The 17,473-nt window shown below is 43.6% G+C and overlaps 1 protein-coding gene across 1 annotated transcript in view; it reads right to left on the reverse strand.

The window, feature by feature from the left end:
• Nucleotides 1-2,539: 2,539 nt before the first annotated feature.
• gcgra (glucagon receptor a) overlaps nt 2,540-17,473 on the reverse strand; it is a 57,447-nt gene continuing 42,513 nt past the window's right edge. Inside the window, exons 5-14 of the mRNA XM_076266477.1 lie at nt 15,455-15,558; nt 15,071-15,171; nt 14,502-14,667; nt 12,645-12,804; nt 12,062-12,122; nt 10,255-10,324; nt 9,234-9,322; nt 8,899-9,046; nt 7,285-7,326; nt 2,540-7,057 (exon numbers count right to left, since the gene is read on the reverse strand). Coding sequence (XP_076122592.1) covers nt 6,671-7,057; nt 7,285-7,326; nt 8,899-9,046; nt 9,234-9,322; nt 10,255-10,324; nt 12,062-12,122; nt 12,645-12,804; nt 14,502-14,667; nt 15,071-15,171; nt 15,455-15,558 — 1,328 coding nt within the window. The 3' untranslated portion in view covers nt 2,540-6,670. The remainder of the gene's footprint in view (nt 7,058-7,284; nt 7,327-8,898; nt 9,047-9,233; nt 9,323-10,254; nt 10,325-12,061; nt 12,123-12,644; nt 12,805-14,501; nt 14,668-15,070; nt 15,172-15,454; nt 15,559-17,473) is intronic.

Below are 17,473 nucleotides of genomic sequence, written 5' to 3' on the forward strand. Positions count from 1 at the left end.
GTGCTTCCTCCCCAGCATACCACTGCATAGAAGAGGACGCTGGCCACAACAGACTGGTAGAACATCCTGAGGAGCTTGCTGCACACATTGAAGGACCGCAGCCTCCTCAGGAAGTACAGCCTGCTCTGTCCTTTTTTGTAGAGTGCATCAGTGTTGGCTGACCAGTCCAGTTTATTGTCCAGGTGGAGACCCAGATACTTGTAGGTGCTTACCACCTCCACAATGACCCCATCAATGGAGACTGGTAGCAGAGCGGGCTTAGACCTGCGGAAATCCACCACCATCTCCTTGGTCTTTGAAGTGTTGAGTTGAAGGTGATTGAGTTTGCACCAATGCACAAAATCCTCCACCAGGCCCCTGTACTCCTCCTCTTGCTCGTCCCTGATACACCCCACAATTGCAGTATCGTCAGAAAACTTCTGCATGTGGCATGACTCGGTGTTGTAGCAGAAGTCAGATGTATACAGGGTGAACAGGACTGGAGAGAGCACAGTTCCCTGTGGTGCTCCGGTGCTGCTGATCACAGTGTCAGAGAGACAGTTCTTCAGTCTGACAAACTGTGGTCGCTCGGTCAGGTAATCTGTAATCCAGGTTACCAGGTGAGCGTCCACACCCATCTGCAAGAGCTTGTCTCCCAGTCTGAGGGGTTGGAAGGTGTTTAAAGCACTTGAGAAATCAAAGAACATGATTCTCACAGCACTTGTCTAGGTGAGAATGTGTCCTGTGTAAAAGATAAGTGATGGCATCGTCCACGCCCACTTTCTCCTGGTATGCAAACTGTAACGGGTCTAGTGCATGGCGTACCTGGGGTCTGAGCATACCTAAGACCAGTCGCTCCGTTGTTTTCATCACATGTGATGTTAGAGCGACAGGCCTGAAGTCATTAAGCTCACTGGGGTGTGGTTTCTTGGGGACGGGGGTGAGACATGATGTCTTCCACAGTGTTGGAACTTTTCCGAGACGTAGACTCCAGTTGAAGATGTGCTTCAGTGGCTCCCCCAGTTCAGCAGCACAGGCCTTGAGCAGCCTTGGACAGTCTGTCAGGCCCGGCTGCCTGTTTTCGTCAGTCTATGTCTGTGTGCGTAGTGGCAAATTGTATTCTTAGAGTCCTTTAGTTCAATCCTTTTCCATCTAGATTATTCATTCTTGGAAGAGACCCTTTTTAGCTTGATCAAGACAATTAATTAAACACCATCTCAAAATCATTTCTCAGATGAGATTAGATTATCCAATCATTGTCAGGCTAAACTCCCAAATCTCTTGGGAACATGGCAGATGCATATTGTGATTCTGTATGTGTTTCGTCTCTTTAACATGGGAAGCAGAGAGCAAAGATGGCTGTAGTCTGTCTATGTCGATGCACTGGCCGTGATGAAACCCCAGTGCTTCCAAATTAAGGAAGAATCGAAGAAAAGCAGCTCCCTTCAATGTGTTTATGGGAAAAAGAACAGATTCCTTTTGTTGAGAGCAAGACAGAAGCCTTAAATGGGACCCAAAGTAAATAGGGGGATTAATACGGCTGCCTGGACGAGGCTATTTCAGTGTTACACATACACTTTTTTTCAAAGTTCACACATTTACTCCTCATCCAAAAAGTCCATTCCGTGTATTAAGTGGACATAACAAATTGTGAGTTCATAAGTCAAAGTTCAGAACTTGGTGCAAGAGTCAGTGCTTTTCATGTCAATGTTGTCTAAAACATTGCTTAAAAACACTTTGTGAGTAAATATGTAGATGCTTTGTCTAGTCTTCCTTGATTTATGTTGTGGGTGTTAAATTTCAGGGGTGGATAAATTATGTTAGCCTCCACTACAGCTCTGTGCGCATCCTTCCCAGGTCTCAGTGCCAGTGGTCTCTGGTCTCAGTGCCAGTGGTAACTCGGACAAGCGTTCGCATAGGAGAACCTGATGGAGTCTCGACACCTGTAGTCAGTGATCCGGTAGAAGACAACAACTCACCCCTGGCACTCAAAGCCTCCTGTGTTGTTATGTAAGTGCATGGAGTTCAACTCAGGCTTCAGAGTTGGAATTACATGACATTTATCTTAGGAATGTTACTAGAAAACAGGTGTATTCTTTTACATCTTTTTTCCCTATTTAGAAAAGAGAGAGAGAGAGAGAAAGAGAGAGAGAGTCCCTCTTAGCAGTTACCCATCTTGCCAAAAAGGCTAGTGTTACACTGATAAGTATGACAAAGGGAGTCTTCTTTACTCCCTTGCCAAAGTTCATAACAAGCCTGTTCCGTCAAACACATTTAAAATAATTGCTGTCTGACATGTTTCAACAGTTGCTCAACTGCTGTCAAACAAAATATATATGTTTGTCTGAATTTACTTTTAGTCCATAACAAGCCTTTTTAAGTACTGTTTTAATCAAACCTTGTGTTTATTAACTGTTCTCATGTATCATCTCATAAACTGAAATGAACTTCATTGTAATTATGGCTATTTTGGGTGATAGCACAGGCATGATGACGGCACATTACATTCTCAATGAACAGTTTGTTTTCTTCATTGTTTATTAGCATGTTGGTACCAATGATCACATTCATGAGATGCAAAGACATTTACATGTTTGTACATGACTTTATTCTCACCATGTTGACAAAATCAACACAAAACAGCACAGGAAGCGAAATGTCTATATACAGCAAAGTCTGTTTTTTCTTTGTTTCTCCATACAGCCTTATTAGATGCCATCAGTACAGGTCTGGGATCAGCTGAAATGTGACATACCCATACAAGGACTGCTAGATTATAGTGGGGCCATTGAGGGCAGACTGTGGGAAAAGTCTGCAGCGTGCACAAGTTTGGCCACATGAAAGTGGCTCTCTCCATTATAACGTAATGTACAGCAGTGTCCATATTGGGAAAGGAATCCAAAGTTTGCGTTCCAGGCTCTGCATTAATTTGTCGTATTCAGGCGGTGGCCATTATGTATGTGTAAACCAAAACGTGGCTACAGGGTACGCTGACTATATGCATTTTCACCACCTACAGGCGAATGTATAGAACACAACAATCCTATGGTTTGTGTACCCTGTAGCCATGTTTTGGTTTACAATGGCCGCCCCCTGAATAAGGCGAATTGTGCTGCTGTCTGGCCTTGTAGGTATTTATCAACAGGGAAAGGGCATTCATCGACTGGTGAAAAGAGCAAATGAGAAACATAGGAGAGAGAAAGACAGATAGTGTTGATTGTTCTGATTGATGCGGTTCCTTGACAGATGCACTGGTGATGTAAATGCGCTAGGTTTGTTGTCTTGTCGACCCACCGGGCGTCATGCGTGCCAGAGGGAAAACAGAACGGGCGGATGCAAATTTGTCTGTTTTAGCACAGATTCTGTGAGACCGCGTGGAATGGGACCATGAGCTGTCACGCCAGTCTAACAGGCCATCAGTAGTGGTTATGAGATATACTGATGTCAGAAAGGGAAGTGAGAACTTCAAGGGGAGAAGTTAAGGGCGGGTATAAAATGCATTGACTCACATTCAACCCCCCAGGCCTGAAAGGCATTTGGTGATGGCTTTATGTTTTTTTTTTTAAATCAACAACAACAACAACAAAAATCTCATGATCCACTGATAATCCAGAGATATTACCAAAGTCTTGTGGTGGTCTGTCTCCTTGTTCATAAAAGTGTTACTCTTTTGAAGCCAACAATTAACACATACAATTACCAAGAGTGGCATGAACAAAACTCCCTATTACATGTCATCCATGTCTATAGTGCCTTTAAGGCAGAGGAAAGCTAAAGCACTCAAACTGCACCTCTGAGATCCATGGGCAAGCTCAGGCTTGCTGGGCACGATCAATATTATCCTAGATCCGCTCTGTCACAACACAGGCCAGCAAGCAATAGAACTTTCAGGTCCCCATCACTGATAATTTATACACATCCAAATGCACACACACATACACACACTCAAGCTTGCTCAGTTACTTCAAAACACAGATGAAGACACTAGCCCTAAATCTCCAACGGCATATGCAAATATCTACATATTTAACAAGTATAAATGAAGGTTGTGCAAATAGCCTTAGAGTAATTGGGAATCATTCTCCGTGCGTGTTTGGTGATGCGTTTCAGGAGGGGAGGAAGGCTGCTCCTCCTCCACTACATATGTTCATAAATAAGGGTCATTTCAGCTCAGAATGCTGCAGGAAGCTGGGTGACCCTTCTGAAGACCTTTGACCTTGGTACTGTGTAACAGACTAGGCTCACAGAACAGCAACCACATCTCTCCACCAATCTACTTTTGATCAACTCACTACTGCGTCATTTGTTCAGCTGGATTTGACACAGTAGCCTCCCCTCTCCACTTCAACAGTAGGATTAAAAAAAAAGAAAGAAATAATGCAAAAGCTCTTGTCAATCAAATATGCCCAACAATCTGCGCTCTGCCTCACCTGTGAGGGGACCCGATGCAGACCGGACCGGATTGGCACCTGCATGAAGCTCCTTTTAGAAGCTGGGAGGGTGCCGCTCTTTACTCAGGCCTGTTCTACACCGCGTCCACAAGTGAAGTGCTGTTTTCATGGAGCGTAAAAATAGTTTTAGAAGACTAGTTTTATGCGCCGCTGTCACGTCTGGTGTAGCCAGTTCTATTGATTACAGCTAACTGTTGCAGCTAACCTTGCAGCAGACGCTCCGTGAACAGAATGCTTCAGTTACATGTCTGGTGTAACCTCCCTGTCAGGAATGGGATGTGACAAGCTTTCCCAACGATGCTGTGACCCCAACTCTAGGTGGGCGGGGCCAGGCTAATGCACGAGAGCCCTGACTATTTTTTCTTTCGAGCCTGACTGCTTGGCAAGCACGGTCACCGGTCATGCGTGTTTGCTGTGACGGTCACCGGTCACGCGTGTTTGCTGTGACGGTCATCGGTCACGCGTGTTTGCTGTTACTTCTGTTTTAGCCCCCTGTGGCCTCACACTATTGAGGATCACTGCGATCATCGATGAAACGTGTGCTTGAACTACTACATTAGATCGCACACGAGAGAAAGAGAAACATATCAGACACAAAAAAAAAATACAGCACAACACTGCTTTTTGGGGAGCCAGGGATTTGGATCTGTGTGTGTTCTGGTCTTCTGGATGCATTTGGCATGTCCTATAGTGTTTGTGTGTGGGTAGCCAGGTGCGTTTTTAGATAGGGGTCTGCTTTTGTTTTCACAATGGCAAAAACATACCCCTGGGCTTTTGTCCAGAGCAAATAAAGGCACACATTCAGCATTACTGGCTCAGACCTCCCTCCCCCACTCCACATACGGTGTCAAAACCTCCTCACACAGCGCATACAATACAGCAACAATAAACAGTATATTACAAAATAGAAATGTCCCAGCAATTCATATAGCTAGTCTAAATCAAATGATCCCAGCCAAGCCCCAACCCCTCAAGTGATGGCAATTGAAAGGGGACGACGTGTTAACACTGATTTGTTCGGCCACTCTGGACACACACACTTGAAAGAACATTCTAGGGACTCTTTGCTATGGGGACAGAAAACAGCTGCCGGGGAGATCTGTCAGTCCAGTCCAGTGTCCAGTGCAGTTTCAGTTCAGCACCAAAAGCGGGTGCATGACAGTGGTAACGGTGGTGGTGGGGACCAGAGACCAGAGGTATTAGCAAGTTAGTCCTCTGGCCTATTCAACTCCACTGCCATTCTGTCTCCATCCATCCATTCAAAAATGATCTTTTCAGGCAGGTCTTTTGAGAGCGTCCTCTTCTGTTTTGTTGTCGTTTGTTTTCCCCCTGTTTTGGTGTGTGTTTCTGAACTGTTGATGCGTGTTTTAAAATCACTACTACAGCAAGTTGATGAAACATCTACATGTAATGTCACAGGTTTTTTTTTATAGCTGCAACCATGTTGTCCACATAAGATTTGTTTCTTGATACTGTCAATTATTTTACAGCTTATTTTTTTCAGTCTTCCGCTCTACATTTATATGAATGTGGTAAATGCAGCAGATTCGGACGGCATCTATTCTGGACAAGCCAGAAGTGTCTGGAGCACGTAACATCTTGGGATGCAAGGATTAACATTCGATGGACACCACTGGACACCAGTGGCCCTGTTCCTCCTGTGAAGACGTGGAGTTGGTAGAGCTTCCTCAGTGCTCTCAAACACATACCCTCATACACAAACACACGTACGCACACACACACACACACACACACACACACACTCACACACCCTCATACACACAAACACACGTGCACACACACACACACACACACACACACACACACACCCTCATACACACAAACACACGCACACACACACACACACACACACACACACACACACACACACACCCCCACACACACAAACACAGGCACACACACATACACACACACACACACACACACCCTCATACACACAAACACACACACCCTCTCACACACACACACCCTCTCACACACACACACACACACACACACACACACACATCAACACGCTCGCTTGTGTGTTAGGGGCAACTTGCTCGACCCCTCAGCTCCATCCTCCAGTCTCACACCCACGGCTGCCTTGGGGCTGGAAGGGAGTTGGAGGAGGTGTGCTTGTGTGATGGTCGAGTAAGCGGTGCAGGTGGACACCCTGCAGATCGCACTACAGGAACACACTTCAGCATCCCTCTCTCCTCCCTCACCCCCTCCCCCTCTCAGAGGTTGCTCTCTCTGCTCCCTAGTGGGGGCTCGTGGCACTGCGCCTTGTCCACCAACAGGATATCGTCCTGCAGTGCGCTCTCGCAGACGGTGCGGTCGAAGAGCGATGGTGCCCCTCCTCCAGCCGTCCGGCGGTCCATGCCGTTCTGGCAGCCCACCAGCGCGTGCTTCTCCTCGGGCCTGCCGGTCAGCATAGTGCTAGTGGCTGAGGTGGAGATGGTAGTGGTGGTCACATCGGGGAAGTGCAGGGGCAGCATGGAGGGCTGGGTGACCAGGCTGCCTCCGCGCAGGTGCACCGTGTGGCTGTACGTGTGGCGGTACTCCTCCTCGATGTTCCGGCCCAGCTTCCAGCGCTTCCACTTCTTCAGGATCTCCGACTGCACCTGAGGACCAGCATTCATGGGGCAGATTGTGTGTTTTAGGACAAGCACTGGGATATTCTCACAATCCACACAACAGATGAGATGATTGATCCTCTGTGAGCTCACGGATGTGTGTGTGAGTCAAACTTAAATATACAACAGGAAACCTCCAGAAACAGGGCATGTCTGAAAGTGACATCATCTTTGAGGTAAAGTGTGAGCATGTGTATTGCAAGGGACTCACTCACCTCTTTGTTGACAAAGCAGTATAATATGGCCACAAGTAGACCCTGTGGACACATCAAAGTGTACATGTTAGCAGCACAATGACATTATTATGATACAGGATCATTTCTGACACTACCATGGAGTGCAAATAGCATCAGTGTGGCACAGCAGGAGAGAGGAAGTGATGTCAGGAGAGAGGGAGCAATTGAAGTGTGTCAAAGCTAAAGAGTGCTTGCACATAAAATATAAACTGATCCAAAACTACTGCAAGAATCTCCATTGAATGCTGCTGTTCAATATTTTAACACTTTCAAACTATTGCCCTGCTATTGCTTTTACAGTATATTACCTTGTGTGTTTTATGTTTTCTTTTTATGCTTTTGTTTATGTAAATCACTTTGAATGACCTCTGTGTATGAAAAGCACTATATAAAAAAACTTGACTTGACTTGACAAAACCCCTTGCTTACCCTTGAAAGCACTCTGAAACTGACTAAACCGAAAAACCTGACCAGCAGGACAGAAACGACATTAACACAGCAAGAGCTAGTCTGGCCTCAATATTACGTAGGATAGTAGACTAGGTCAAATTGAAGGAATATTGCTTGAATTCTTCTGCATCTTTTACATCAAATACTAGAGAGCTAAGCTGTGCAGATGGATGTCTAACACATCACATCAAGCCTGATGGAATTGGAGGAACAGTCATTCCCCCGCTCTCACTCATCCTGTGCATGAACTCGTCTTCATTGTGGCAATTCTACTCCTGGGATGATGGAAGCTCGACACATTCCATCTGAGCTCCTCTTCAATTCTGCTGCCTATTACTTGGGAAATGAGTCAGGCAAGTCGTGGTGTGTCGTTTTTTTTTAGGCTTAATTAGTCCTGACACAATAAAAAATAATGAATCCGCACCTCGTCTTCGTGTCTGAGCGCAGTGAAAGGGCACGATGAGGAGATCGACCCCCTTGAGCCACATCTTTTTACAGCTCATTGAGCTCGAGCATATGGGGCTGCTTCTTTTTTTAAAAACGACATACTGTCTGCGATTATGACAGCTTTGAACCCTACGTAACCCTGAACTTAGGGATACACAATATTGGATGTTTTGCCCGATTTGACAATATTGATACTGATATACACACATCTTTTTTATTTCCTTTAAGGGTCTCTCATGTACTAGAATAAACTATTCCTCTTATTTTGATAAGGCCTAGTTGTTGCAGATACAGGCATAAAGAGTCATTCACTCTATCCTAAATTAATATAGACACTCTCTTGTGAAAGATAAGCAAATCATTGCAACACAGTGTAGATATAAAGTCTGCAATATGACATGTGACATTTTCAAATAAATAATAGATCTCATCCTATTTGATAAAATTTGTATGATGTTTTTTCTGAAACCCTAATAGGTTGTGCTTATTATAGTCTTGCTGAGTTATCTGACAGAAATGTTTATACCTGCAAATACGATGATACAATTATTAAGCTGTTAACTACTGACACCAATGTCCTACCGACGATATCTTGCATGCTCACTATGAGACTAGACTTGGTGGACATGGGCATGTGGGAGATTACGTAAGATGGTGGTGATGGTAGCAGTGAGGTGTTGATAGTCACCGCCTGACCTGGAAGGAGCTGAACAAGAGGTCGATGAAGAGTTTGGTGAGGCGCAGTCCTAAGGCGCGATCTGAGGTAGACTCGTCGGTGACGAAAGAGAACAGGACTGGATGGATGCCAAGGAGGGGGATGAGGGTGAGGGTAGACTTAGCCAGTCTGTGGATGAGAGAGGTGTTACAGTCCAGTTATTCAAAAAGCCAACAATTAAAGAAATACACACATACTTCTATGAGTATAAATTACTACATACATTTTTGAATGTAAATAAGACAACATTATATGGAATAGCATGACAAATATGAAATAACAATATTTTTGTGTAGCATTTAAGAATGGCCCTCACCGAAACTTGTAGTCTGAATATCTCATTTGGTGTGCTCTCAGTTTAGATACGAGGATCTTAATGATGCGGATGAATATGAAGAAGTTAATCTGGAGAGAGTAAAGCAAACACAGTCAGACAAAACAGCTTTAGGCATGCTTTCCTGGTGAAGTATGGTGGTGAAGTCAAAATGTTTTGCAAGTGTGCAATTAAAATTTGCCATTAGTAAAATATTTTTCTTTTTACACCACATTCTCACCTGTCCCTAAAATAGTGCTGCGGGGGTGGTAATAGTGAACAGTGATTCCGTGGGATACGTGTTGAGAATGCAGGAACTGAGCTGTGCACTGAGAGGCATCTCAAACACAGGAATTCCTGTGTGATAGGACCTCTCAAGATGACCATGGAAAGCATGCGTTACGTAAGGCCTTCACAAGAGGCCGATGTTGATCACCCTGTGAGTGACTTTGTGACTCAAAGTCTGGAGGGAAGCTCTGCTTCCTCGAACCAGCAGTGTCTGTCTCACTGTGCTACTCCAAACTAGAATCACCTCAACCCCAAACGGAGGAAGACATAACTGGGCTTCAATTTGTATACTTCTGTACTTACCATACCTAATGTTCCACTCATATTAGGTATTGTCAGTACAGACGTATGAGAATTGGAACACAGTCATACAGTGATCTTGATTTAGTGCACTCACAACCTACTTTCCACAGGCAATCCATTATGGAGATCTTTTTAATAATGTATTGGATGCTAATGCGAGGGGCAAGCACCAGCTAACTAAATGCGACGGAGTGAAACAGGGTATAGAGGTTGAGGGTAAGTACTTGAGCAGATCTCTGGGCACCTTCAACCATGACAGTTCAGCTTTAAACACATTATAAACACAACATTCACAGTCATCATCAGAAAGAGAGAGAGAGAGAGAGAGAGAGAGAGAGAGAGACATTAAAAAGGCTTGTAAGGAAAGGATTGAGAGGAGAGAAGCGGAAAAGAGAAAAGAAGAGAGGAAAGGAGAGTATCTCCTGTCTCTCACCAGCACTGAGAGAAGTATGGGCGAGCGTATGATCCACCAGTACTCCATGTTTATGTTCTGCTCCCAGCACCTGAAACAAGCAATGATGCAGAGTGTCAACACATTAAAGAAACTCTTTGATTGGATATTTTCTCACATGATTTGTACAAATGGGTCCACTAACTGTTGTTCCCATCCATCCAATTCCTAATAGGAAACAGAGCAGAAGTTTCCCAAACAGAGCAGAAGTTTCCCAAAATGTCCCAAACCACAGCTCCCTCTTCTAAATGTTTTGAGGTCTTCCTCCTGCTCTTACTCCTCACTGTCTCTATCCTACTCTCCCTCCCTCCCTCTCTCTTCCTCTCTCCCTCTCTTGCTTTCTCTCTCTCTGGTAATGGACTCATATTTGTTAAAGTAGCACAAAGTGTGTGGGCAGTCAAGGAGCCTTAATCTGTGTCCACAGGGCCAAGGATCAGACAAAAGCTATGTCATCCAGGGTCAAATTATGAACAAGGAAGAAAAAAGAGCAAGAGGAGAAGCAGCCAGGTTAGCTGGTTGAGGTAGCACACGAGGAAGACTACTCGCTGCTGGGGATGGGGTTGCCTGAGGAAGACCAATAAGCAATGCCTTGGTACAAAATAGACGATCAGCTAAGGTGTATTTGGATTTGTTTGTTGTTCTTGAAAGTCCTTTTTTATTATCATGTACATTTCAACAGTTCTAGGTGTCAGTCCAGTAAAGTCCATAACAGGTGCTGAGGCTTCAGCTAGTGTTGTTAAAATGACCAACATTAGCCATGAGATGCTTGCTGAAGGCATTAGTATTGTCCGCTCTTATCTGCTGTTCTTATTCATCCTGTTAGTTTTGTGATGCTTTGTGTATGTTTGCTGTGTTGATGTGTTTGCCTCTGAAAAGACCCTGGGGACTCTATGCCACAGAGATTGAGGTGCAGAGATACAGTGTAATGCAGCAGGCCAGGCGGGGACATACGCCTGTCCTGATATGAGCCCCGCGCAGGAAAAGAGATTACGGGTCGCAAACGGCGACAATTGTGGGATGAAACAAAGTGTTGAGCGCTAAGCTCTGCCCTAGCTGTAGTCGGAGGCGTGTAGGCTATACTACCCCACTCTATTCCACTACCTGGAGTATCACTTGAGCACTAAGCTCTGCCTTAGCTGTAGTCGGAGGCGTGTAGGCTATACTACCCCACTCTATTCCACTACCTGGAGTATCACTTGAGCGCTAAGCTCTGCCCTAGCTGTAGTCGGAGGCGTGTAGGCTATACTACCCCACTCTATTCCACTACCTGGAGTATCACTTGAGCACTAAGCTCTGCCTTAGCTGCAGTCGGAGGCATGTACTCCACTCTATTCCACTACCAGGCATAACATTTGCTAGGAGGCCTAAGGATCAGTCTCATGCCAACGAGTGTAATTTGCCACTTCACCAAACTGGCCCAAGCATGGCCACACACACACACACTCTAGTCAATTCATATATTTTCCAAACTGCCGAAGTGCAGGTTAAGAGAGCATACGGAACATGTCACACATTAGAGTGCTGCCCAGTTGACCGCAGCACCCTTTTAAAAAAGCTGAAATGCCGTTGTGCTGTGACCTTATAAGGCGGAGGGTTCCGGAATGTCTTTTCTGGAATATGAGAATTTGACAGTAACAGCTGAGAGGAGAATAAACCCTTGTGGGCACTCGTGCCAAGAAAAATGTTCACAGGTCGATAAATATGTCCGTGTCAGCTGCAATGGCCTGTTCAATAGACTAAATGACATCTTGGGAAGGCACGACAAGACAGTTAAGTGAGGAACACTTACTCCTCATTCTCATACAGATACTTCACAATCACCCATGGAAACACGAAGATCAGAGGGATGCCTGTCAGCAACAGAGAAAAGCAACATGGCACAGATTAGTCACCTAATCTATTATTACTACTACAACTAATATTACTACTACTGCTACTTCTACTACTACTACTACTACTACTACTACTACTGTTACTTCTACTACTACTACTACTACTGCTGCTGCTACTACTACTACTACTACTACTACTACTACTACTACTACTAGCCTACTACTACTACTACTATTACTACAACTGTTACTTCTACTACTACTACTACTGCTACTTCTACCACTACTACTACTACTACTACTTCTACTACAACTATTATTATTAATAATAATAATAATAATAATAATAATAATAATATATTCATATACTTCTTTGAATTGCCAAATGCAGTTCTCAGGGTGGTCTTAACAAACAAATGAATACAATATCACTTATATCAAAATTAAAATAAACTTTAAATAAGCTAAACATTTAATTAATTTGATCAATAACATGAAAAGGATGGGGAATTTCTTTCCATCCTTCACTATCCAGCTCACCCCAGCCAATGCACAGGTAGACACCGAAGTAGTTCCTCTCAGTGAGCACCGTGACCACCAGCAGATTGTGCAGGTAGATGCCCTCTACCAGGAGCCAACAGCTGTTAGCCGTGATGCTGTACTGCATCATCACCACGGCAACCCGACAACCAACCGCTGTCTGAAACATGAGCATGGCACAAACATACATGTTACAGGCTACACACTCTTCAACACACTTTAGAAGCAGAGAATAAGAAAGAATAGAATGAAAATCTTCTGCTAATAGAATTTCCAACCACGAACCTTAAGGGCCTGTGTCAACCAATCACGTTTTTTGCGCCGACAGCGGCTATTTTCTATACAAATCCCATGAAGTTCAGTGTTCACAGCGCTCAGCGCCCTCTGCAGAAAAGAGCCCTCGCCGCTGACCATTTTTTTCCGCAGCGCTCAGAGCGCTGAACGTTTAAATTTGTTCAACCAATCGACCAATCAAAACTTAGCAACAATAAACACTTGACTGAAGCGCTCTAAAATTGAGGTTGAGGGCGCTGTCAGCGCAAACATTGGTTGGTTGATGGTGGACACAGGCCCTAATGATGCTCATTTGGTATCCTATTTCCAGGTTTGACTTGAAATTTAATGTGGGTGCACACTTGCGGGCACATGTAATCCAATTACCATCAGATTCAAGGCTTACTTGGAATGATAATGACTCATATAAACACGTTGATTGGCATAAACTGCCTGAAATCTGATTGAACAGCCATGTAGACACAGAGGGCCAGATGTACATACATTTGCGAACGTATCGTTATCAGCGCCATGGACACACCACAGATTGCGAACGCTGTCAGACCCACGTTTCCGTCGTATTTATCAATCGTTCAACCCTTAGTGTAAACTGCACCTTTCTCTGCTTTTCCTCGCCCATAAACGCAATTTACGAACGTCCACAACTGAATGGCAGCGCCTACATACAAGCGCAGTTGAATGAAGTTAACTGATGACAACATTAAAAAGAATCAAATGTTTAGCAATCATGAAATAATACCATACATGATGAGATGTAAACAAGCAGGGAGATAATGAAGATCAGTAGTTCTACTCAAACTACTTGTGCACGTAGGTTATGGAAGATTGGTCAAATCTAGCAAGTAGGAAAGTTTAAGTGAATGACATGGAAGTGAAAGTAAGACATTTGAAAGGCCAACGAAAGTTAAGGTTGCTTTTGGTAGTACAAATAATTTCACCACAAAAACTGGTGCTCTAAATAGCGATTCTGTTGTCTTTGAAAGGTTCTCTTATTGAGGCATTGAATTGCAATTTGGATTAACACCTGCTTTTACAAGGCGGAAGTATTTAGGCGCAGAATAGACGTGCGCTTTCAGGAGCAGTCTTTGTACATACCGCGGAATACATAATTAGGCGCTCTTTACTCTTCCCCTCCCATCTTTTTACGCTAAACTCCCACTTTCCCCTGGATCCTCCCATGAATGCATATGCAAGACATTAAAAACGCAATCTGCCACTTTCAGCTCCCGCGACAGGCAGTTTGCGCTTTTACGTCATTGCGGCCTGTTTGTACATCCCTTGCAATGATTTTACACGCACATTGCGAAATAAATACGCCTGAAGTGGGCGCAAAAGCGTTAGTACATCTGGCCCTCAATCAGATGCCACAATACACTCCTATTTATGATTATGTTTAAGTAGCCAAAGCAATTATGACGCCATCTACGAAGATCTAAAACCTATCTATTATTCCACTCTTTGTAATTCAATGGCAGGACTCTACAGTGAGGGTTAACATTAAAATGCAAGTGTTAGGATCAGGGTTACGGTTTAGTCTGGGTCTCTCTGTCAGGGTCAACTGACCTCGTTAGTGACCAGCCAGTCCACTTCGTAATCAGTGTTGATGTCTTGGCCGATGTGGAGGAATGGCCTCTCAATAAAGGCATCTTTGATAAGGATGGACATCGCTCTCAGGATGAAGGAAGCAAAAAGGTTCATGTGAATGTTGTTCCTGGTGCAGTGAAGCTTCCTGCCCAATGAAAAACGTGCAGAAAAGAAAACAGCTTTGTTCATCTGCTAATTAAAGGGGAACAATGCAACATTTTCAACCAGCCTTGCAAGATCTGCACTAGCGTCCCGGCAAATTGTGAATCAGGAAATCTTGTGAGAAGTGAGAACGAGTGAGAAACACAAAATGCTTTAGAGCAATTCGACATACATACGCCGCCCTCAAGAATCGGTTAGCCATGCCAGCTAGCTATAAAAACAAGCAGCGATGGCTTCATTTTTTAGATGTACACTACCACAATACCAGCTGAGATTAGTTGCATTGTTTTTTTTTTTAATCAAACTACAGCTCTTATGGATAAGTTGCATTGGACTCTAAGGACTAAGACATGGTGCTTCAGGAGTCCCAGAGGATGAAGTGTTACCTGAAAGCCATGAGGATCCCCAATGCCAACACCAGAGCGCCCAGAGACAAGGAGTACCCCACAGTGTACATAGCTCGGAACATACTGAGGATCTTCCCGTGCTGTCATACACACACACACACACACACACACACACGACACAAACACACACACATACACGACACAAACACACAGGGAAAGAAAGAGAGAGTGAAAGATAGAGAAAGAGAGAGAGAGAGAGAGAGAGAAAGGAGCAGAGAGGAGAACGGGGATAAGACAGCACAGAGGAGAGAGAGTGAGAGAGAGAGAGATAGAGAGAGAGAGAGAGAGCATAAGTTGATACATAAACTCAGGTCAAGTGAAAATTGAATGAGGGGACCTCATGTTGTGTTGATAATGTCATACCCTCTCGGCCCCGTGCTGGTCATCTTGCTCACACTCGCTTGTGTTCTTCTCTGGCAACCACTGTCCATCAGCACCACACTCCCGATACACAAAGCCATGCCGCACTGCAAATGGACACACAGAGACACCCTTTACAAAAGTCACATGTACTATTTTACAACCTAGTAAACTCTTGTCTAACATTGTTTTTTAACTTCCTAAAGTCACCTAGGACTATAACCTAGTAACTATCAGAACATAGTCCTCTATCATCTGGGATTGTCCCAGAACTCAGTCATCACTCCTCTCGGCCTGTTCTCTTCATCTAGAACTCTTCCAGAATTTTGTCACCTAAGTCTGTTCCAACACTGAGTCAACTATGGTCTAAGACTTGTTCAGCACAAGCTCAAGTTCAAGTTCAAGTTCAAGTAGTTTTATTGTTATGTACTTATAAAATTATTATTATTTTACATTATTAAGTAATGAAATTCTTAAGCTCAAGAGCCAGCTCAACTTAAAAGAATAAATTAAAATCAGTAATTAAGAAGGTGTATTTTGTGTGTGTGTGTGTGGGGGGGGGGGGGGGGGAGGAGGAAAAGGGGAATGATGAAATGGTGTGTATGTGTGTGCCTGAGCCTGTTGTAAAGCTAGTAAGGAAAATAAAAAAAGTAAAGCTGAAAACATTCTTTTTTTGAAATTCATGTCATCCTTGTCTGACAGACAATAATGCTCGTCAATCAAAGGTACCATGCTCTGCATGCTACCAAATCACATGTGCCCCATCTTATTTGGAAGTAATGTGTAGATGTTTGCCTTCATCCTTGGATTAGTAGATAAAGCAGTTCACATTTCCATGTTATCTTAATTGGTAATGCATTATATAGTGAATCTTGAAGTGAAGCTAAACTTAAATCACAAATTCTGTCAGAAAAATCACAATTAAATATTTTCCCCAAATCGTTAAAAGTTAAGAGCTTAGACAGTCATCCAACAAGTCCAGTGGGACTGTACCCTGCAGCTCTTAACATGGTGGATTTAGTAGTGTGAAAAAAACTACAGTACAGCACACTCAGTCGGGCCGAAACGTTGGGATACATAAAAGGAAAAAGAGATAGAGTGTGCGGTGACCAAATTTTTCTTAGTTTTTTTTCCCTTGCCAGCACCTCGGAGGGTGTGCATTCTTTTCGTTGTTTATACAGATTTAGCAGTGTGTACAGTATTACAGAACCGGGGCAATAATTGACCACACGAAGAGGTACTAATTCTTACTGTAAGCCTTGATAGCAATACATTTATGGTTAAAATGGATAATAATTTAACTTCAAGACTACTTTTAGTTAGCCATGTAACCCTTCTTGGTTTTAAACAAAGACACCATCCCCTCCCCCAATGGAATGCTATCAGTTACAGGACAAAGGATATTACCTTGATATAATGTATCCATGTGTCATGAAATGGAAATGTATTCATGTTTGGTATCATTCTGATAGTCTCAGTACAAGGATTGTAATGATTTGATTGTGAGAATGTTTGGAACATTCTATAAGTGATATTTCTGATATATATGATATCTCTCCTCATGCTATTCTGATAAGCATGGATAGGTGTGAAGTGGGTGTGAGTAGGTGTGTCTGATGCCAAGTGGAGAGCCAACCAAGTGGGCTTGTTTTTGGCGCCATTTTCTTCTTTGTTTAAAGCATTTAAAAGTAACTAAACTGCAAGGTTTGTCAGATTTTTAGACTTGGACTAAGGATGTAGAGCGGAAGAGAGGAGAAGTTGGCTACAGGCCAACCTAGGCCTTTCAGGCCTGGGCTAGGCCTACATAGACCATAGACCTTTTTTTGTACCTTCTACTTGATTCCTGAGTTTTTCCTGAAGTTCGCCAGTCTAAGATTAATTTTAAGTAATTATTCACTACAATTACTTTCAGCCTACTGAAAGTTTGTCAGAATACAATGTTGATAATACCGGTAATCATATAATTAAAACAATAATTTAAATCACAAATTCTGTCGAAGAAAAGTCGCAATTAAATATTTT

The sequence above is a fragment of the Alosa pseudoharengus genome, unplaced genomic scaffold (assembly GCF_046254945.1).
Source record: "Alosa pseudoharengus isolate Yale_2024_CS ecotype anadromous, Long Island Sound unplaced genomic scaffold, YU_APseudo_1.1 YU_APseudo_1.1_scf_4, whole genome shotgun sequence".
NCBI classification, from domain to species: Eukaryota; Metazoa; Chordata; class Actinopteri; order Clupeiformes; family Clupeidae; genus Alosa; species Alosa pseudoharengus.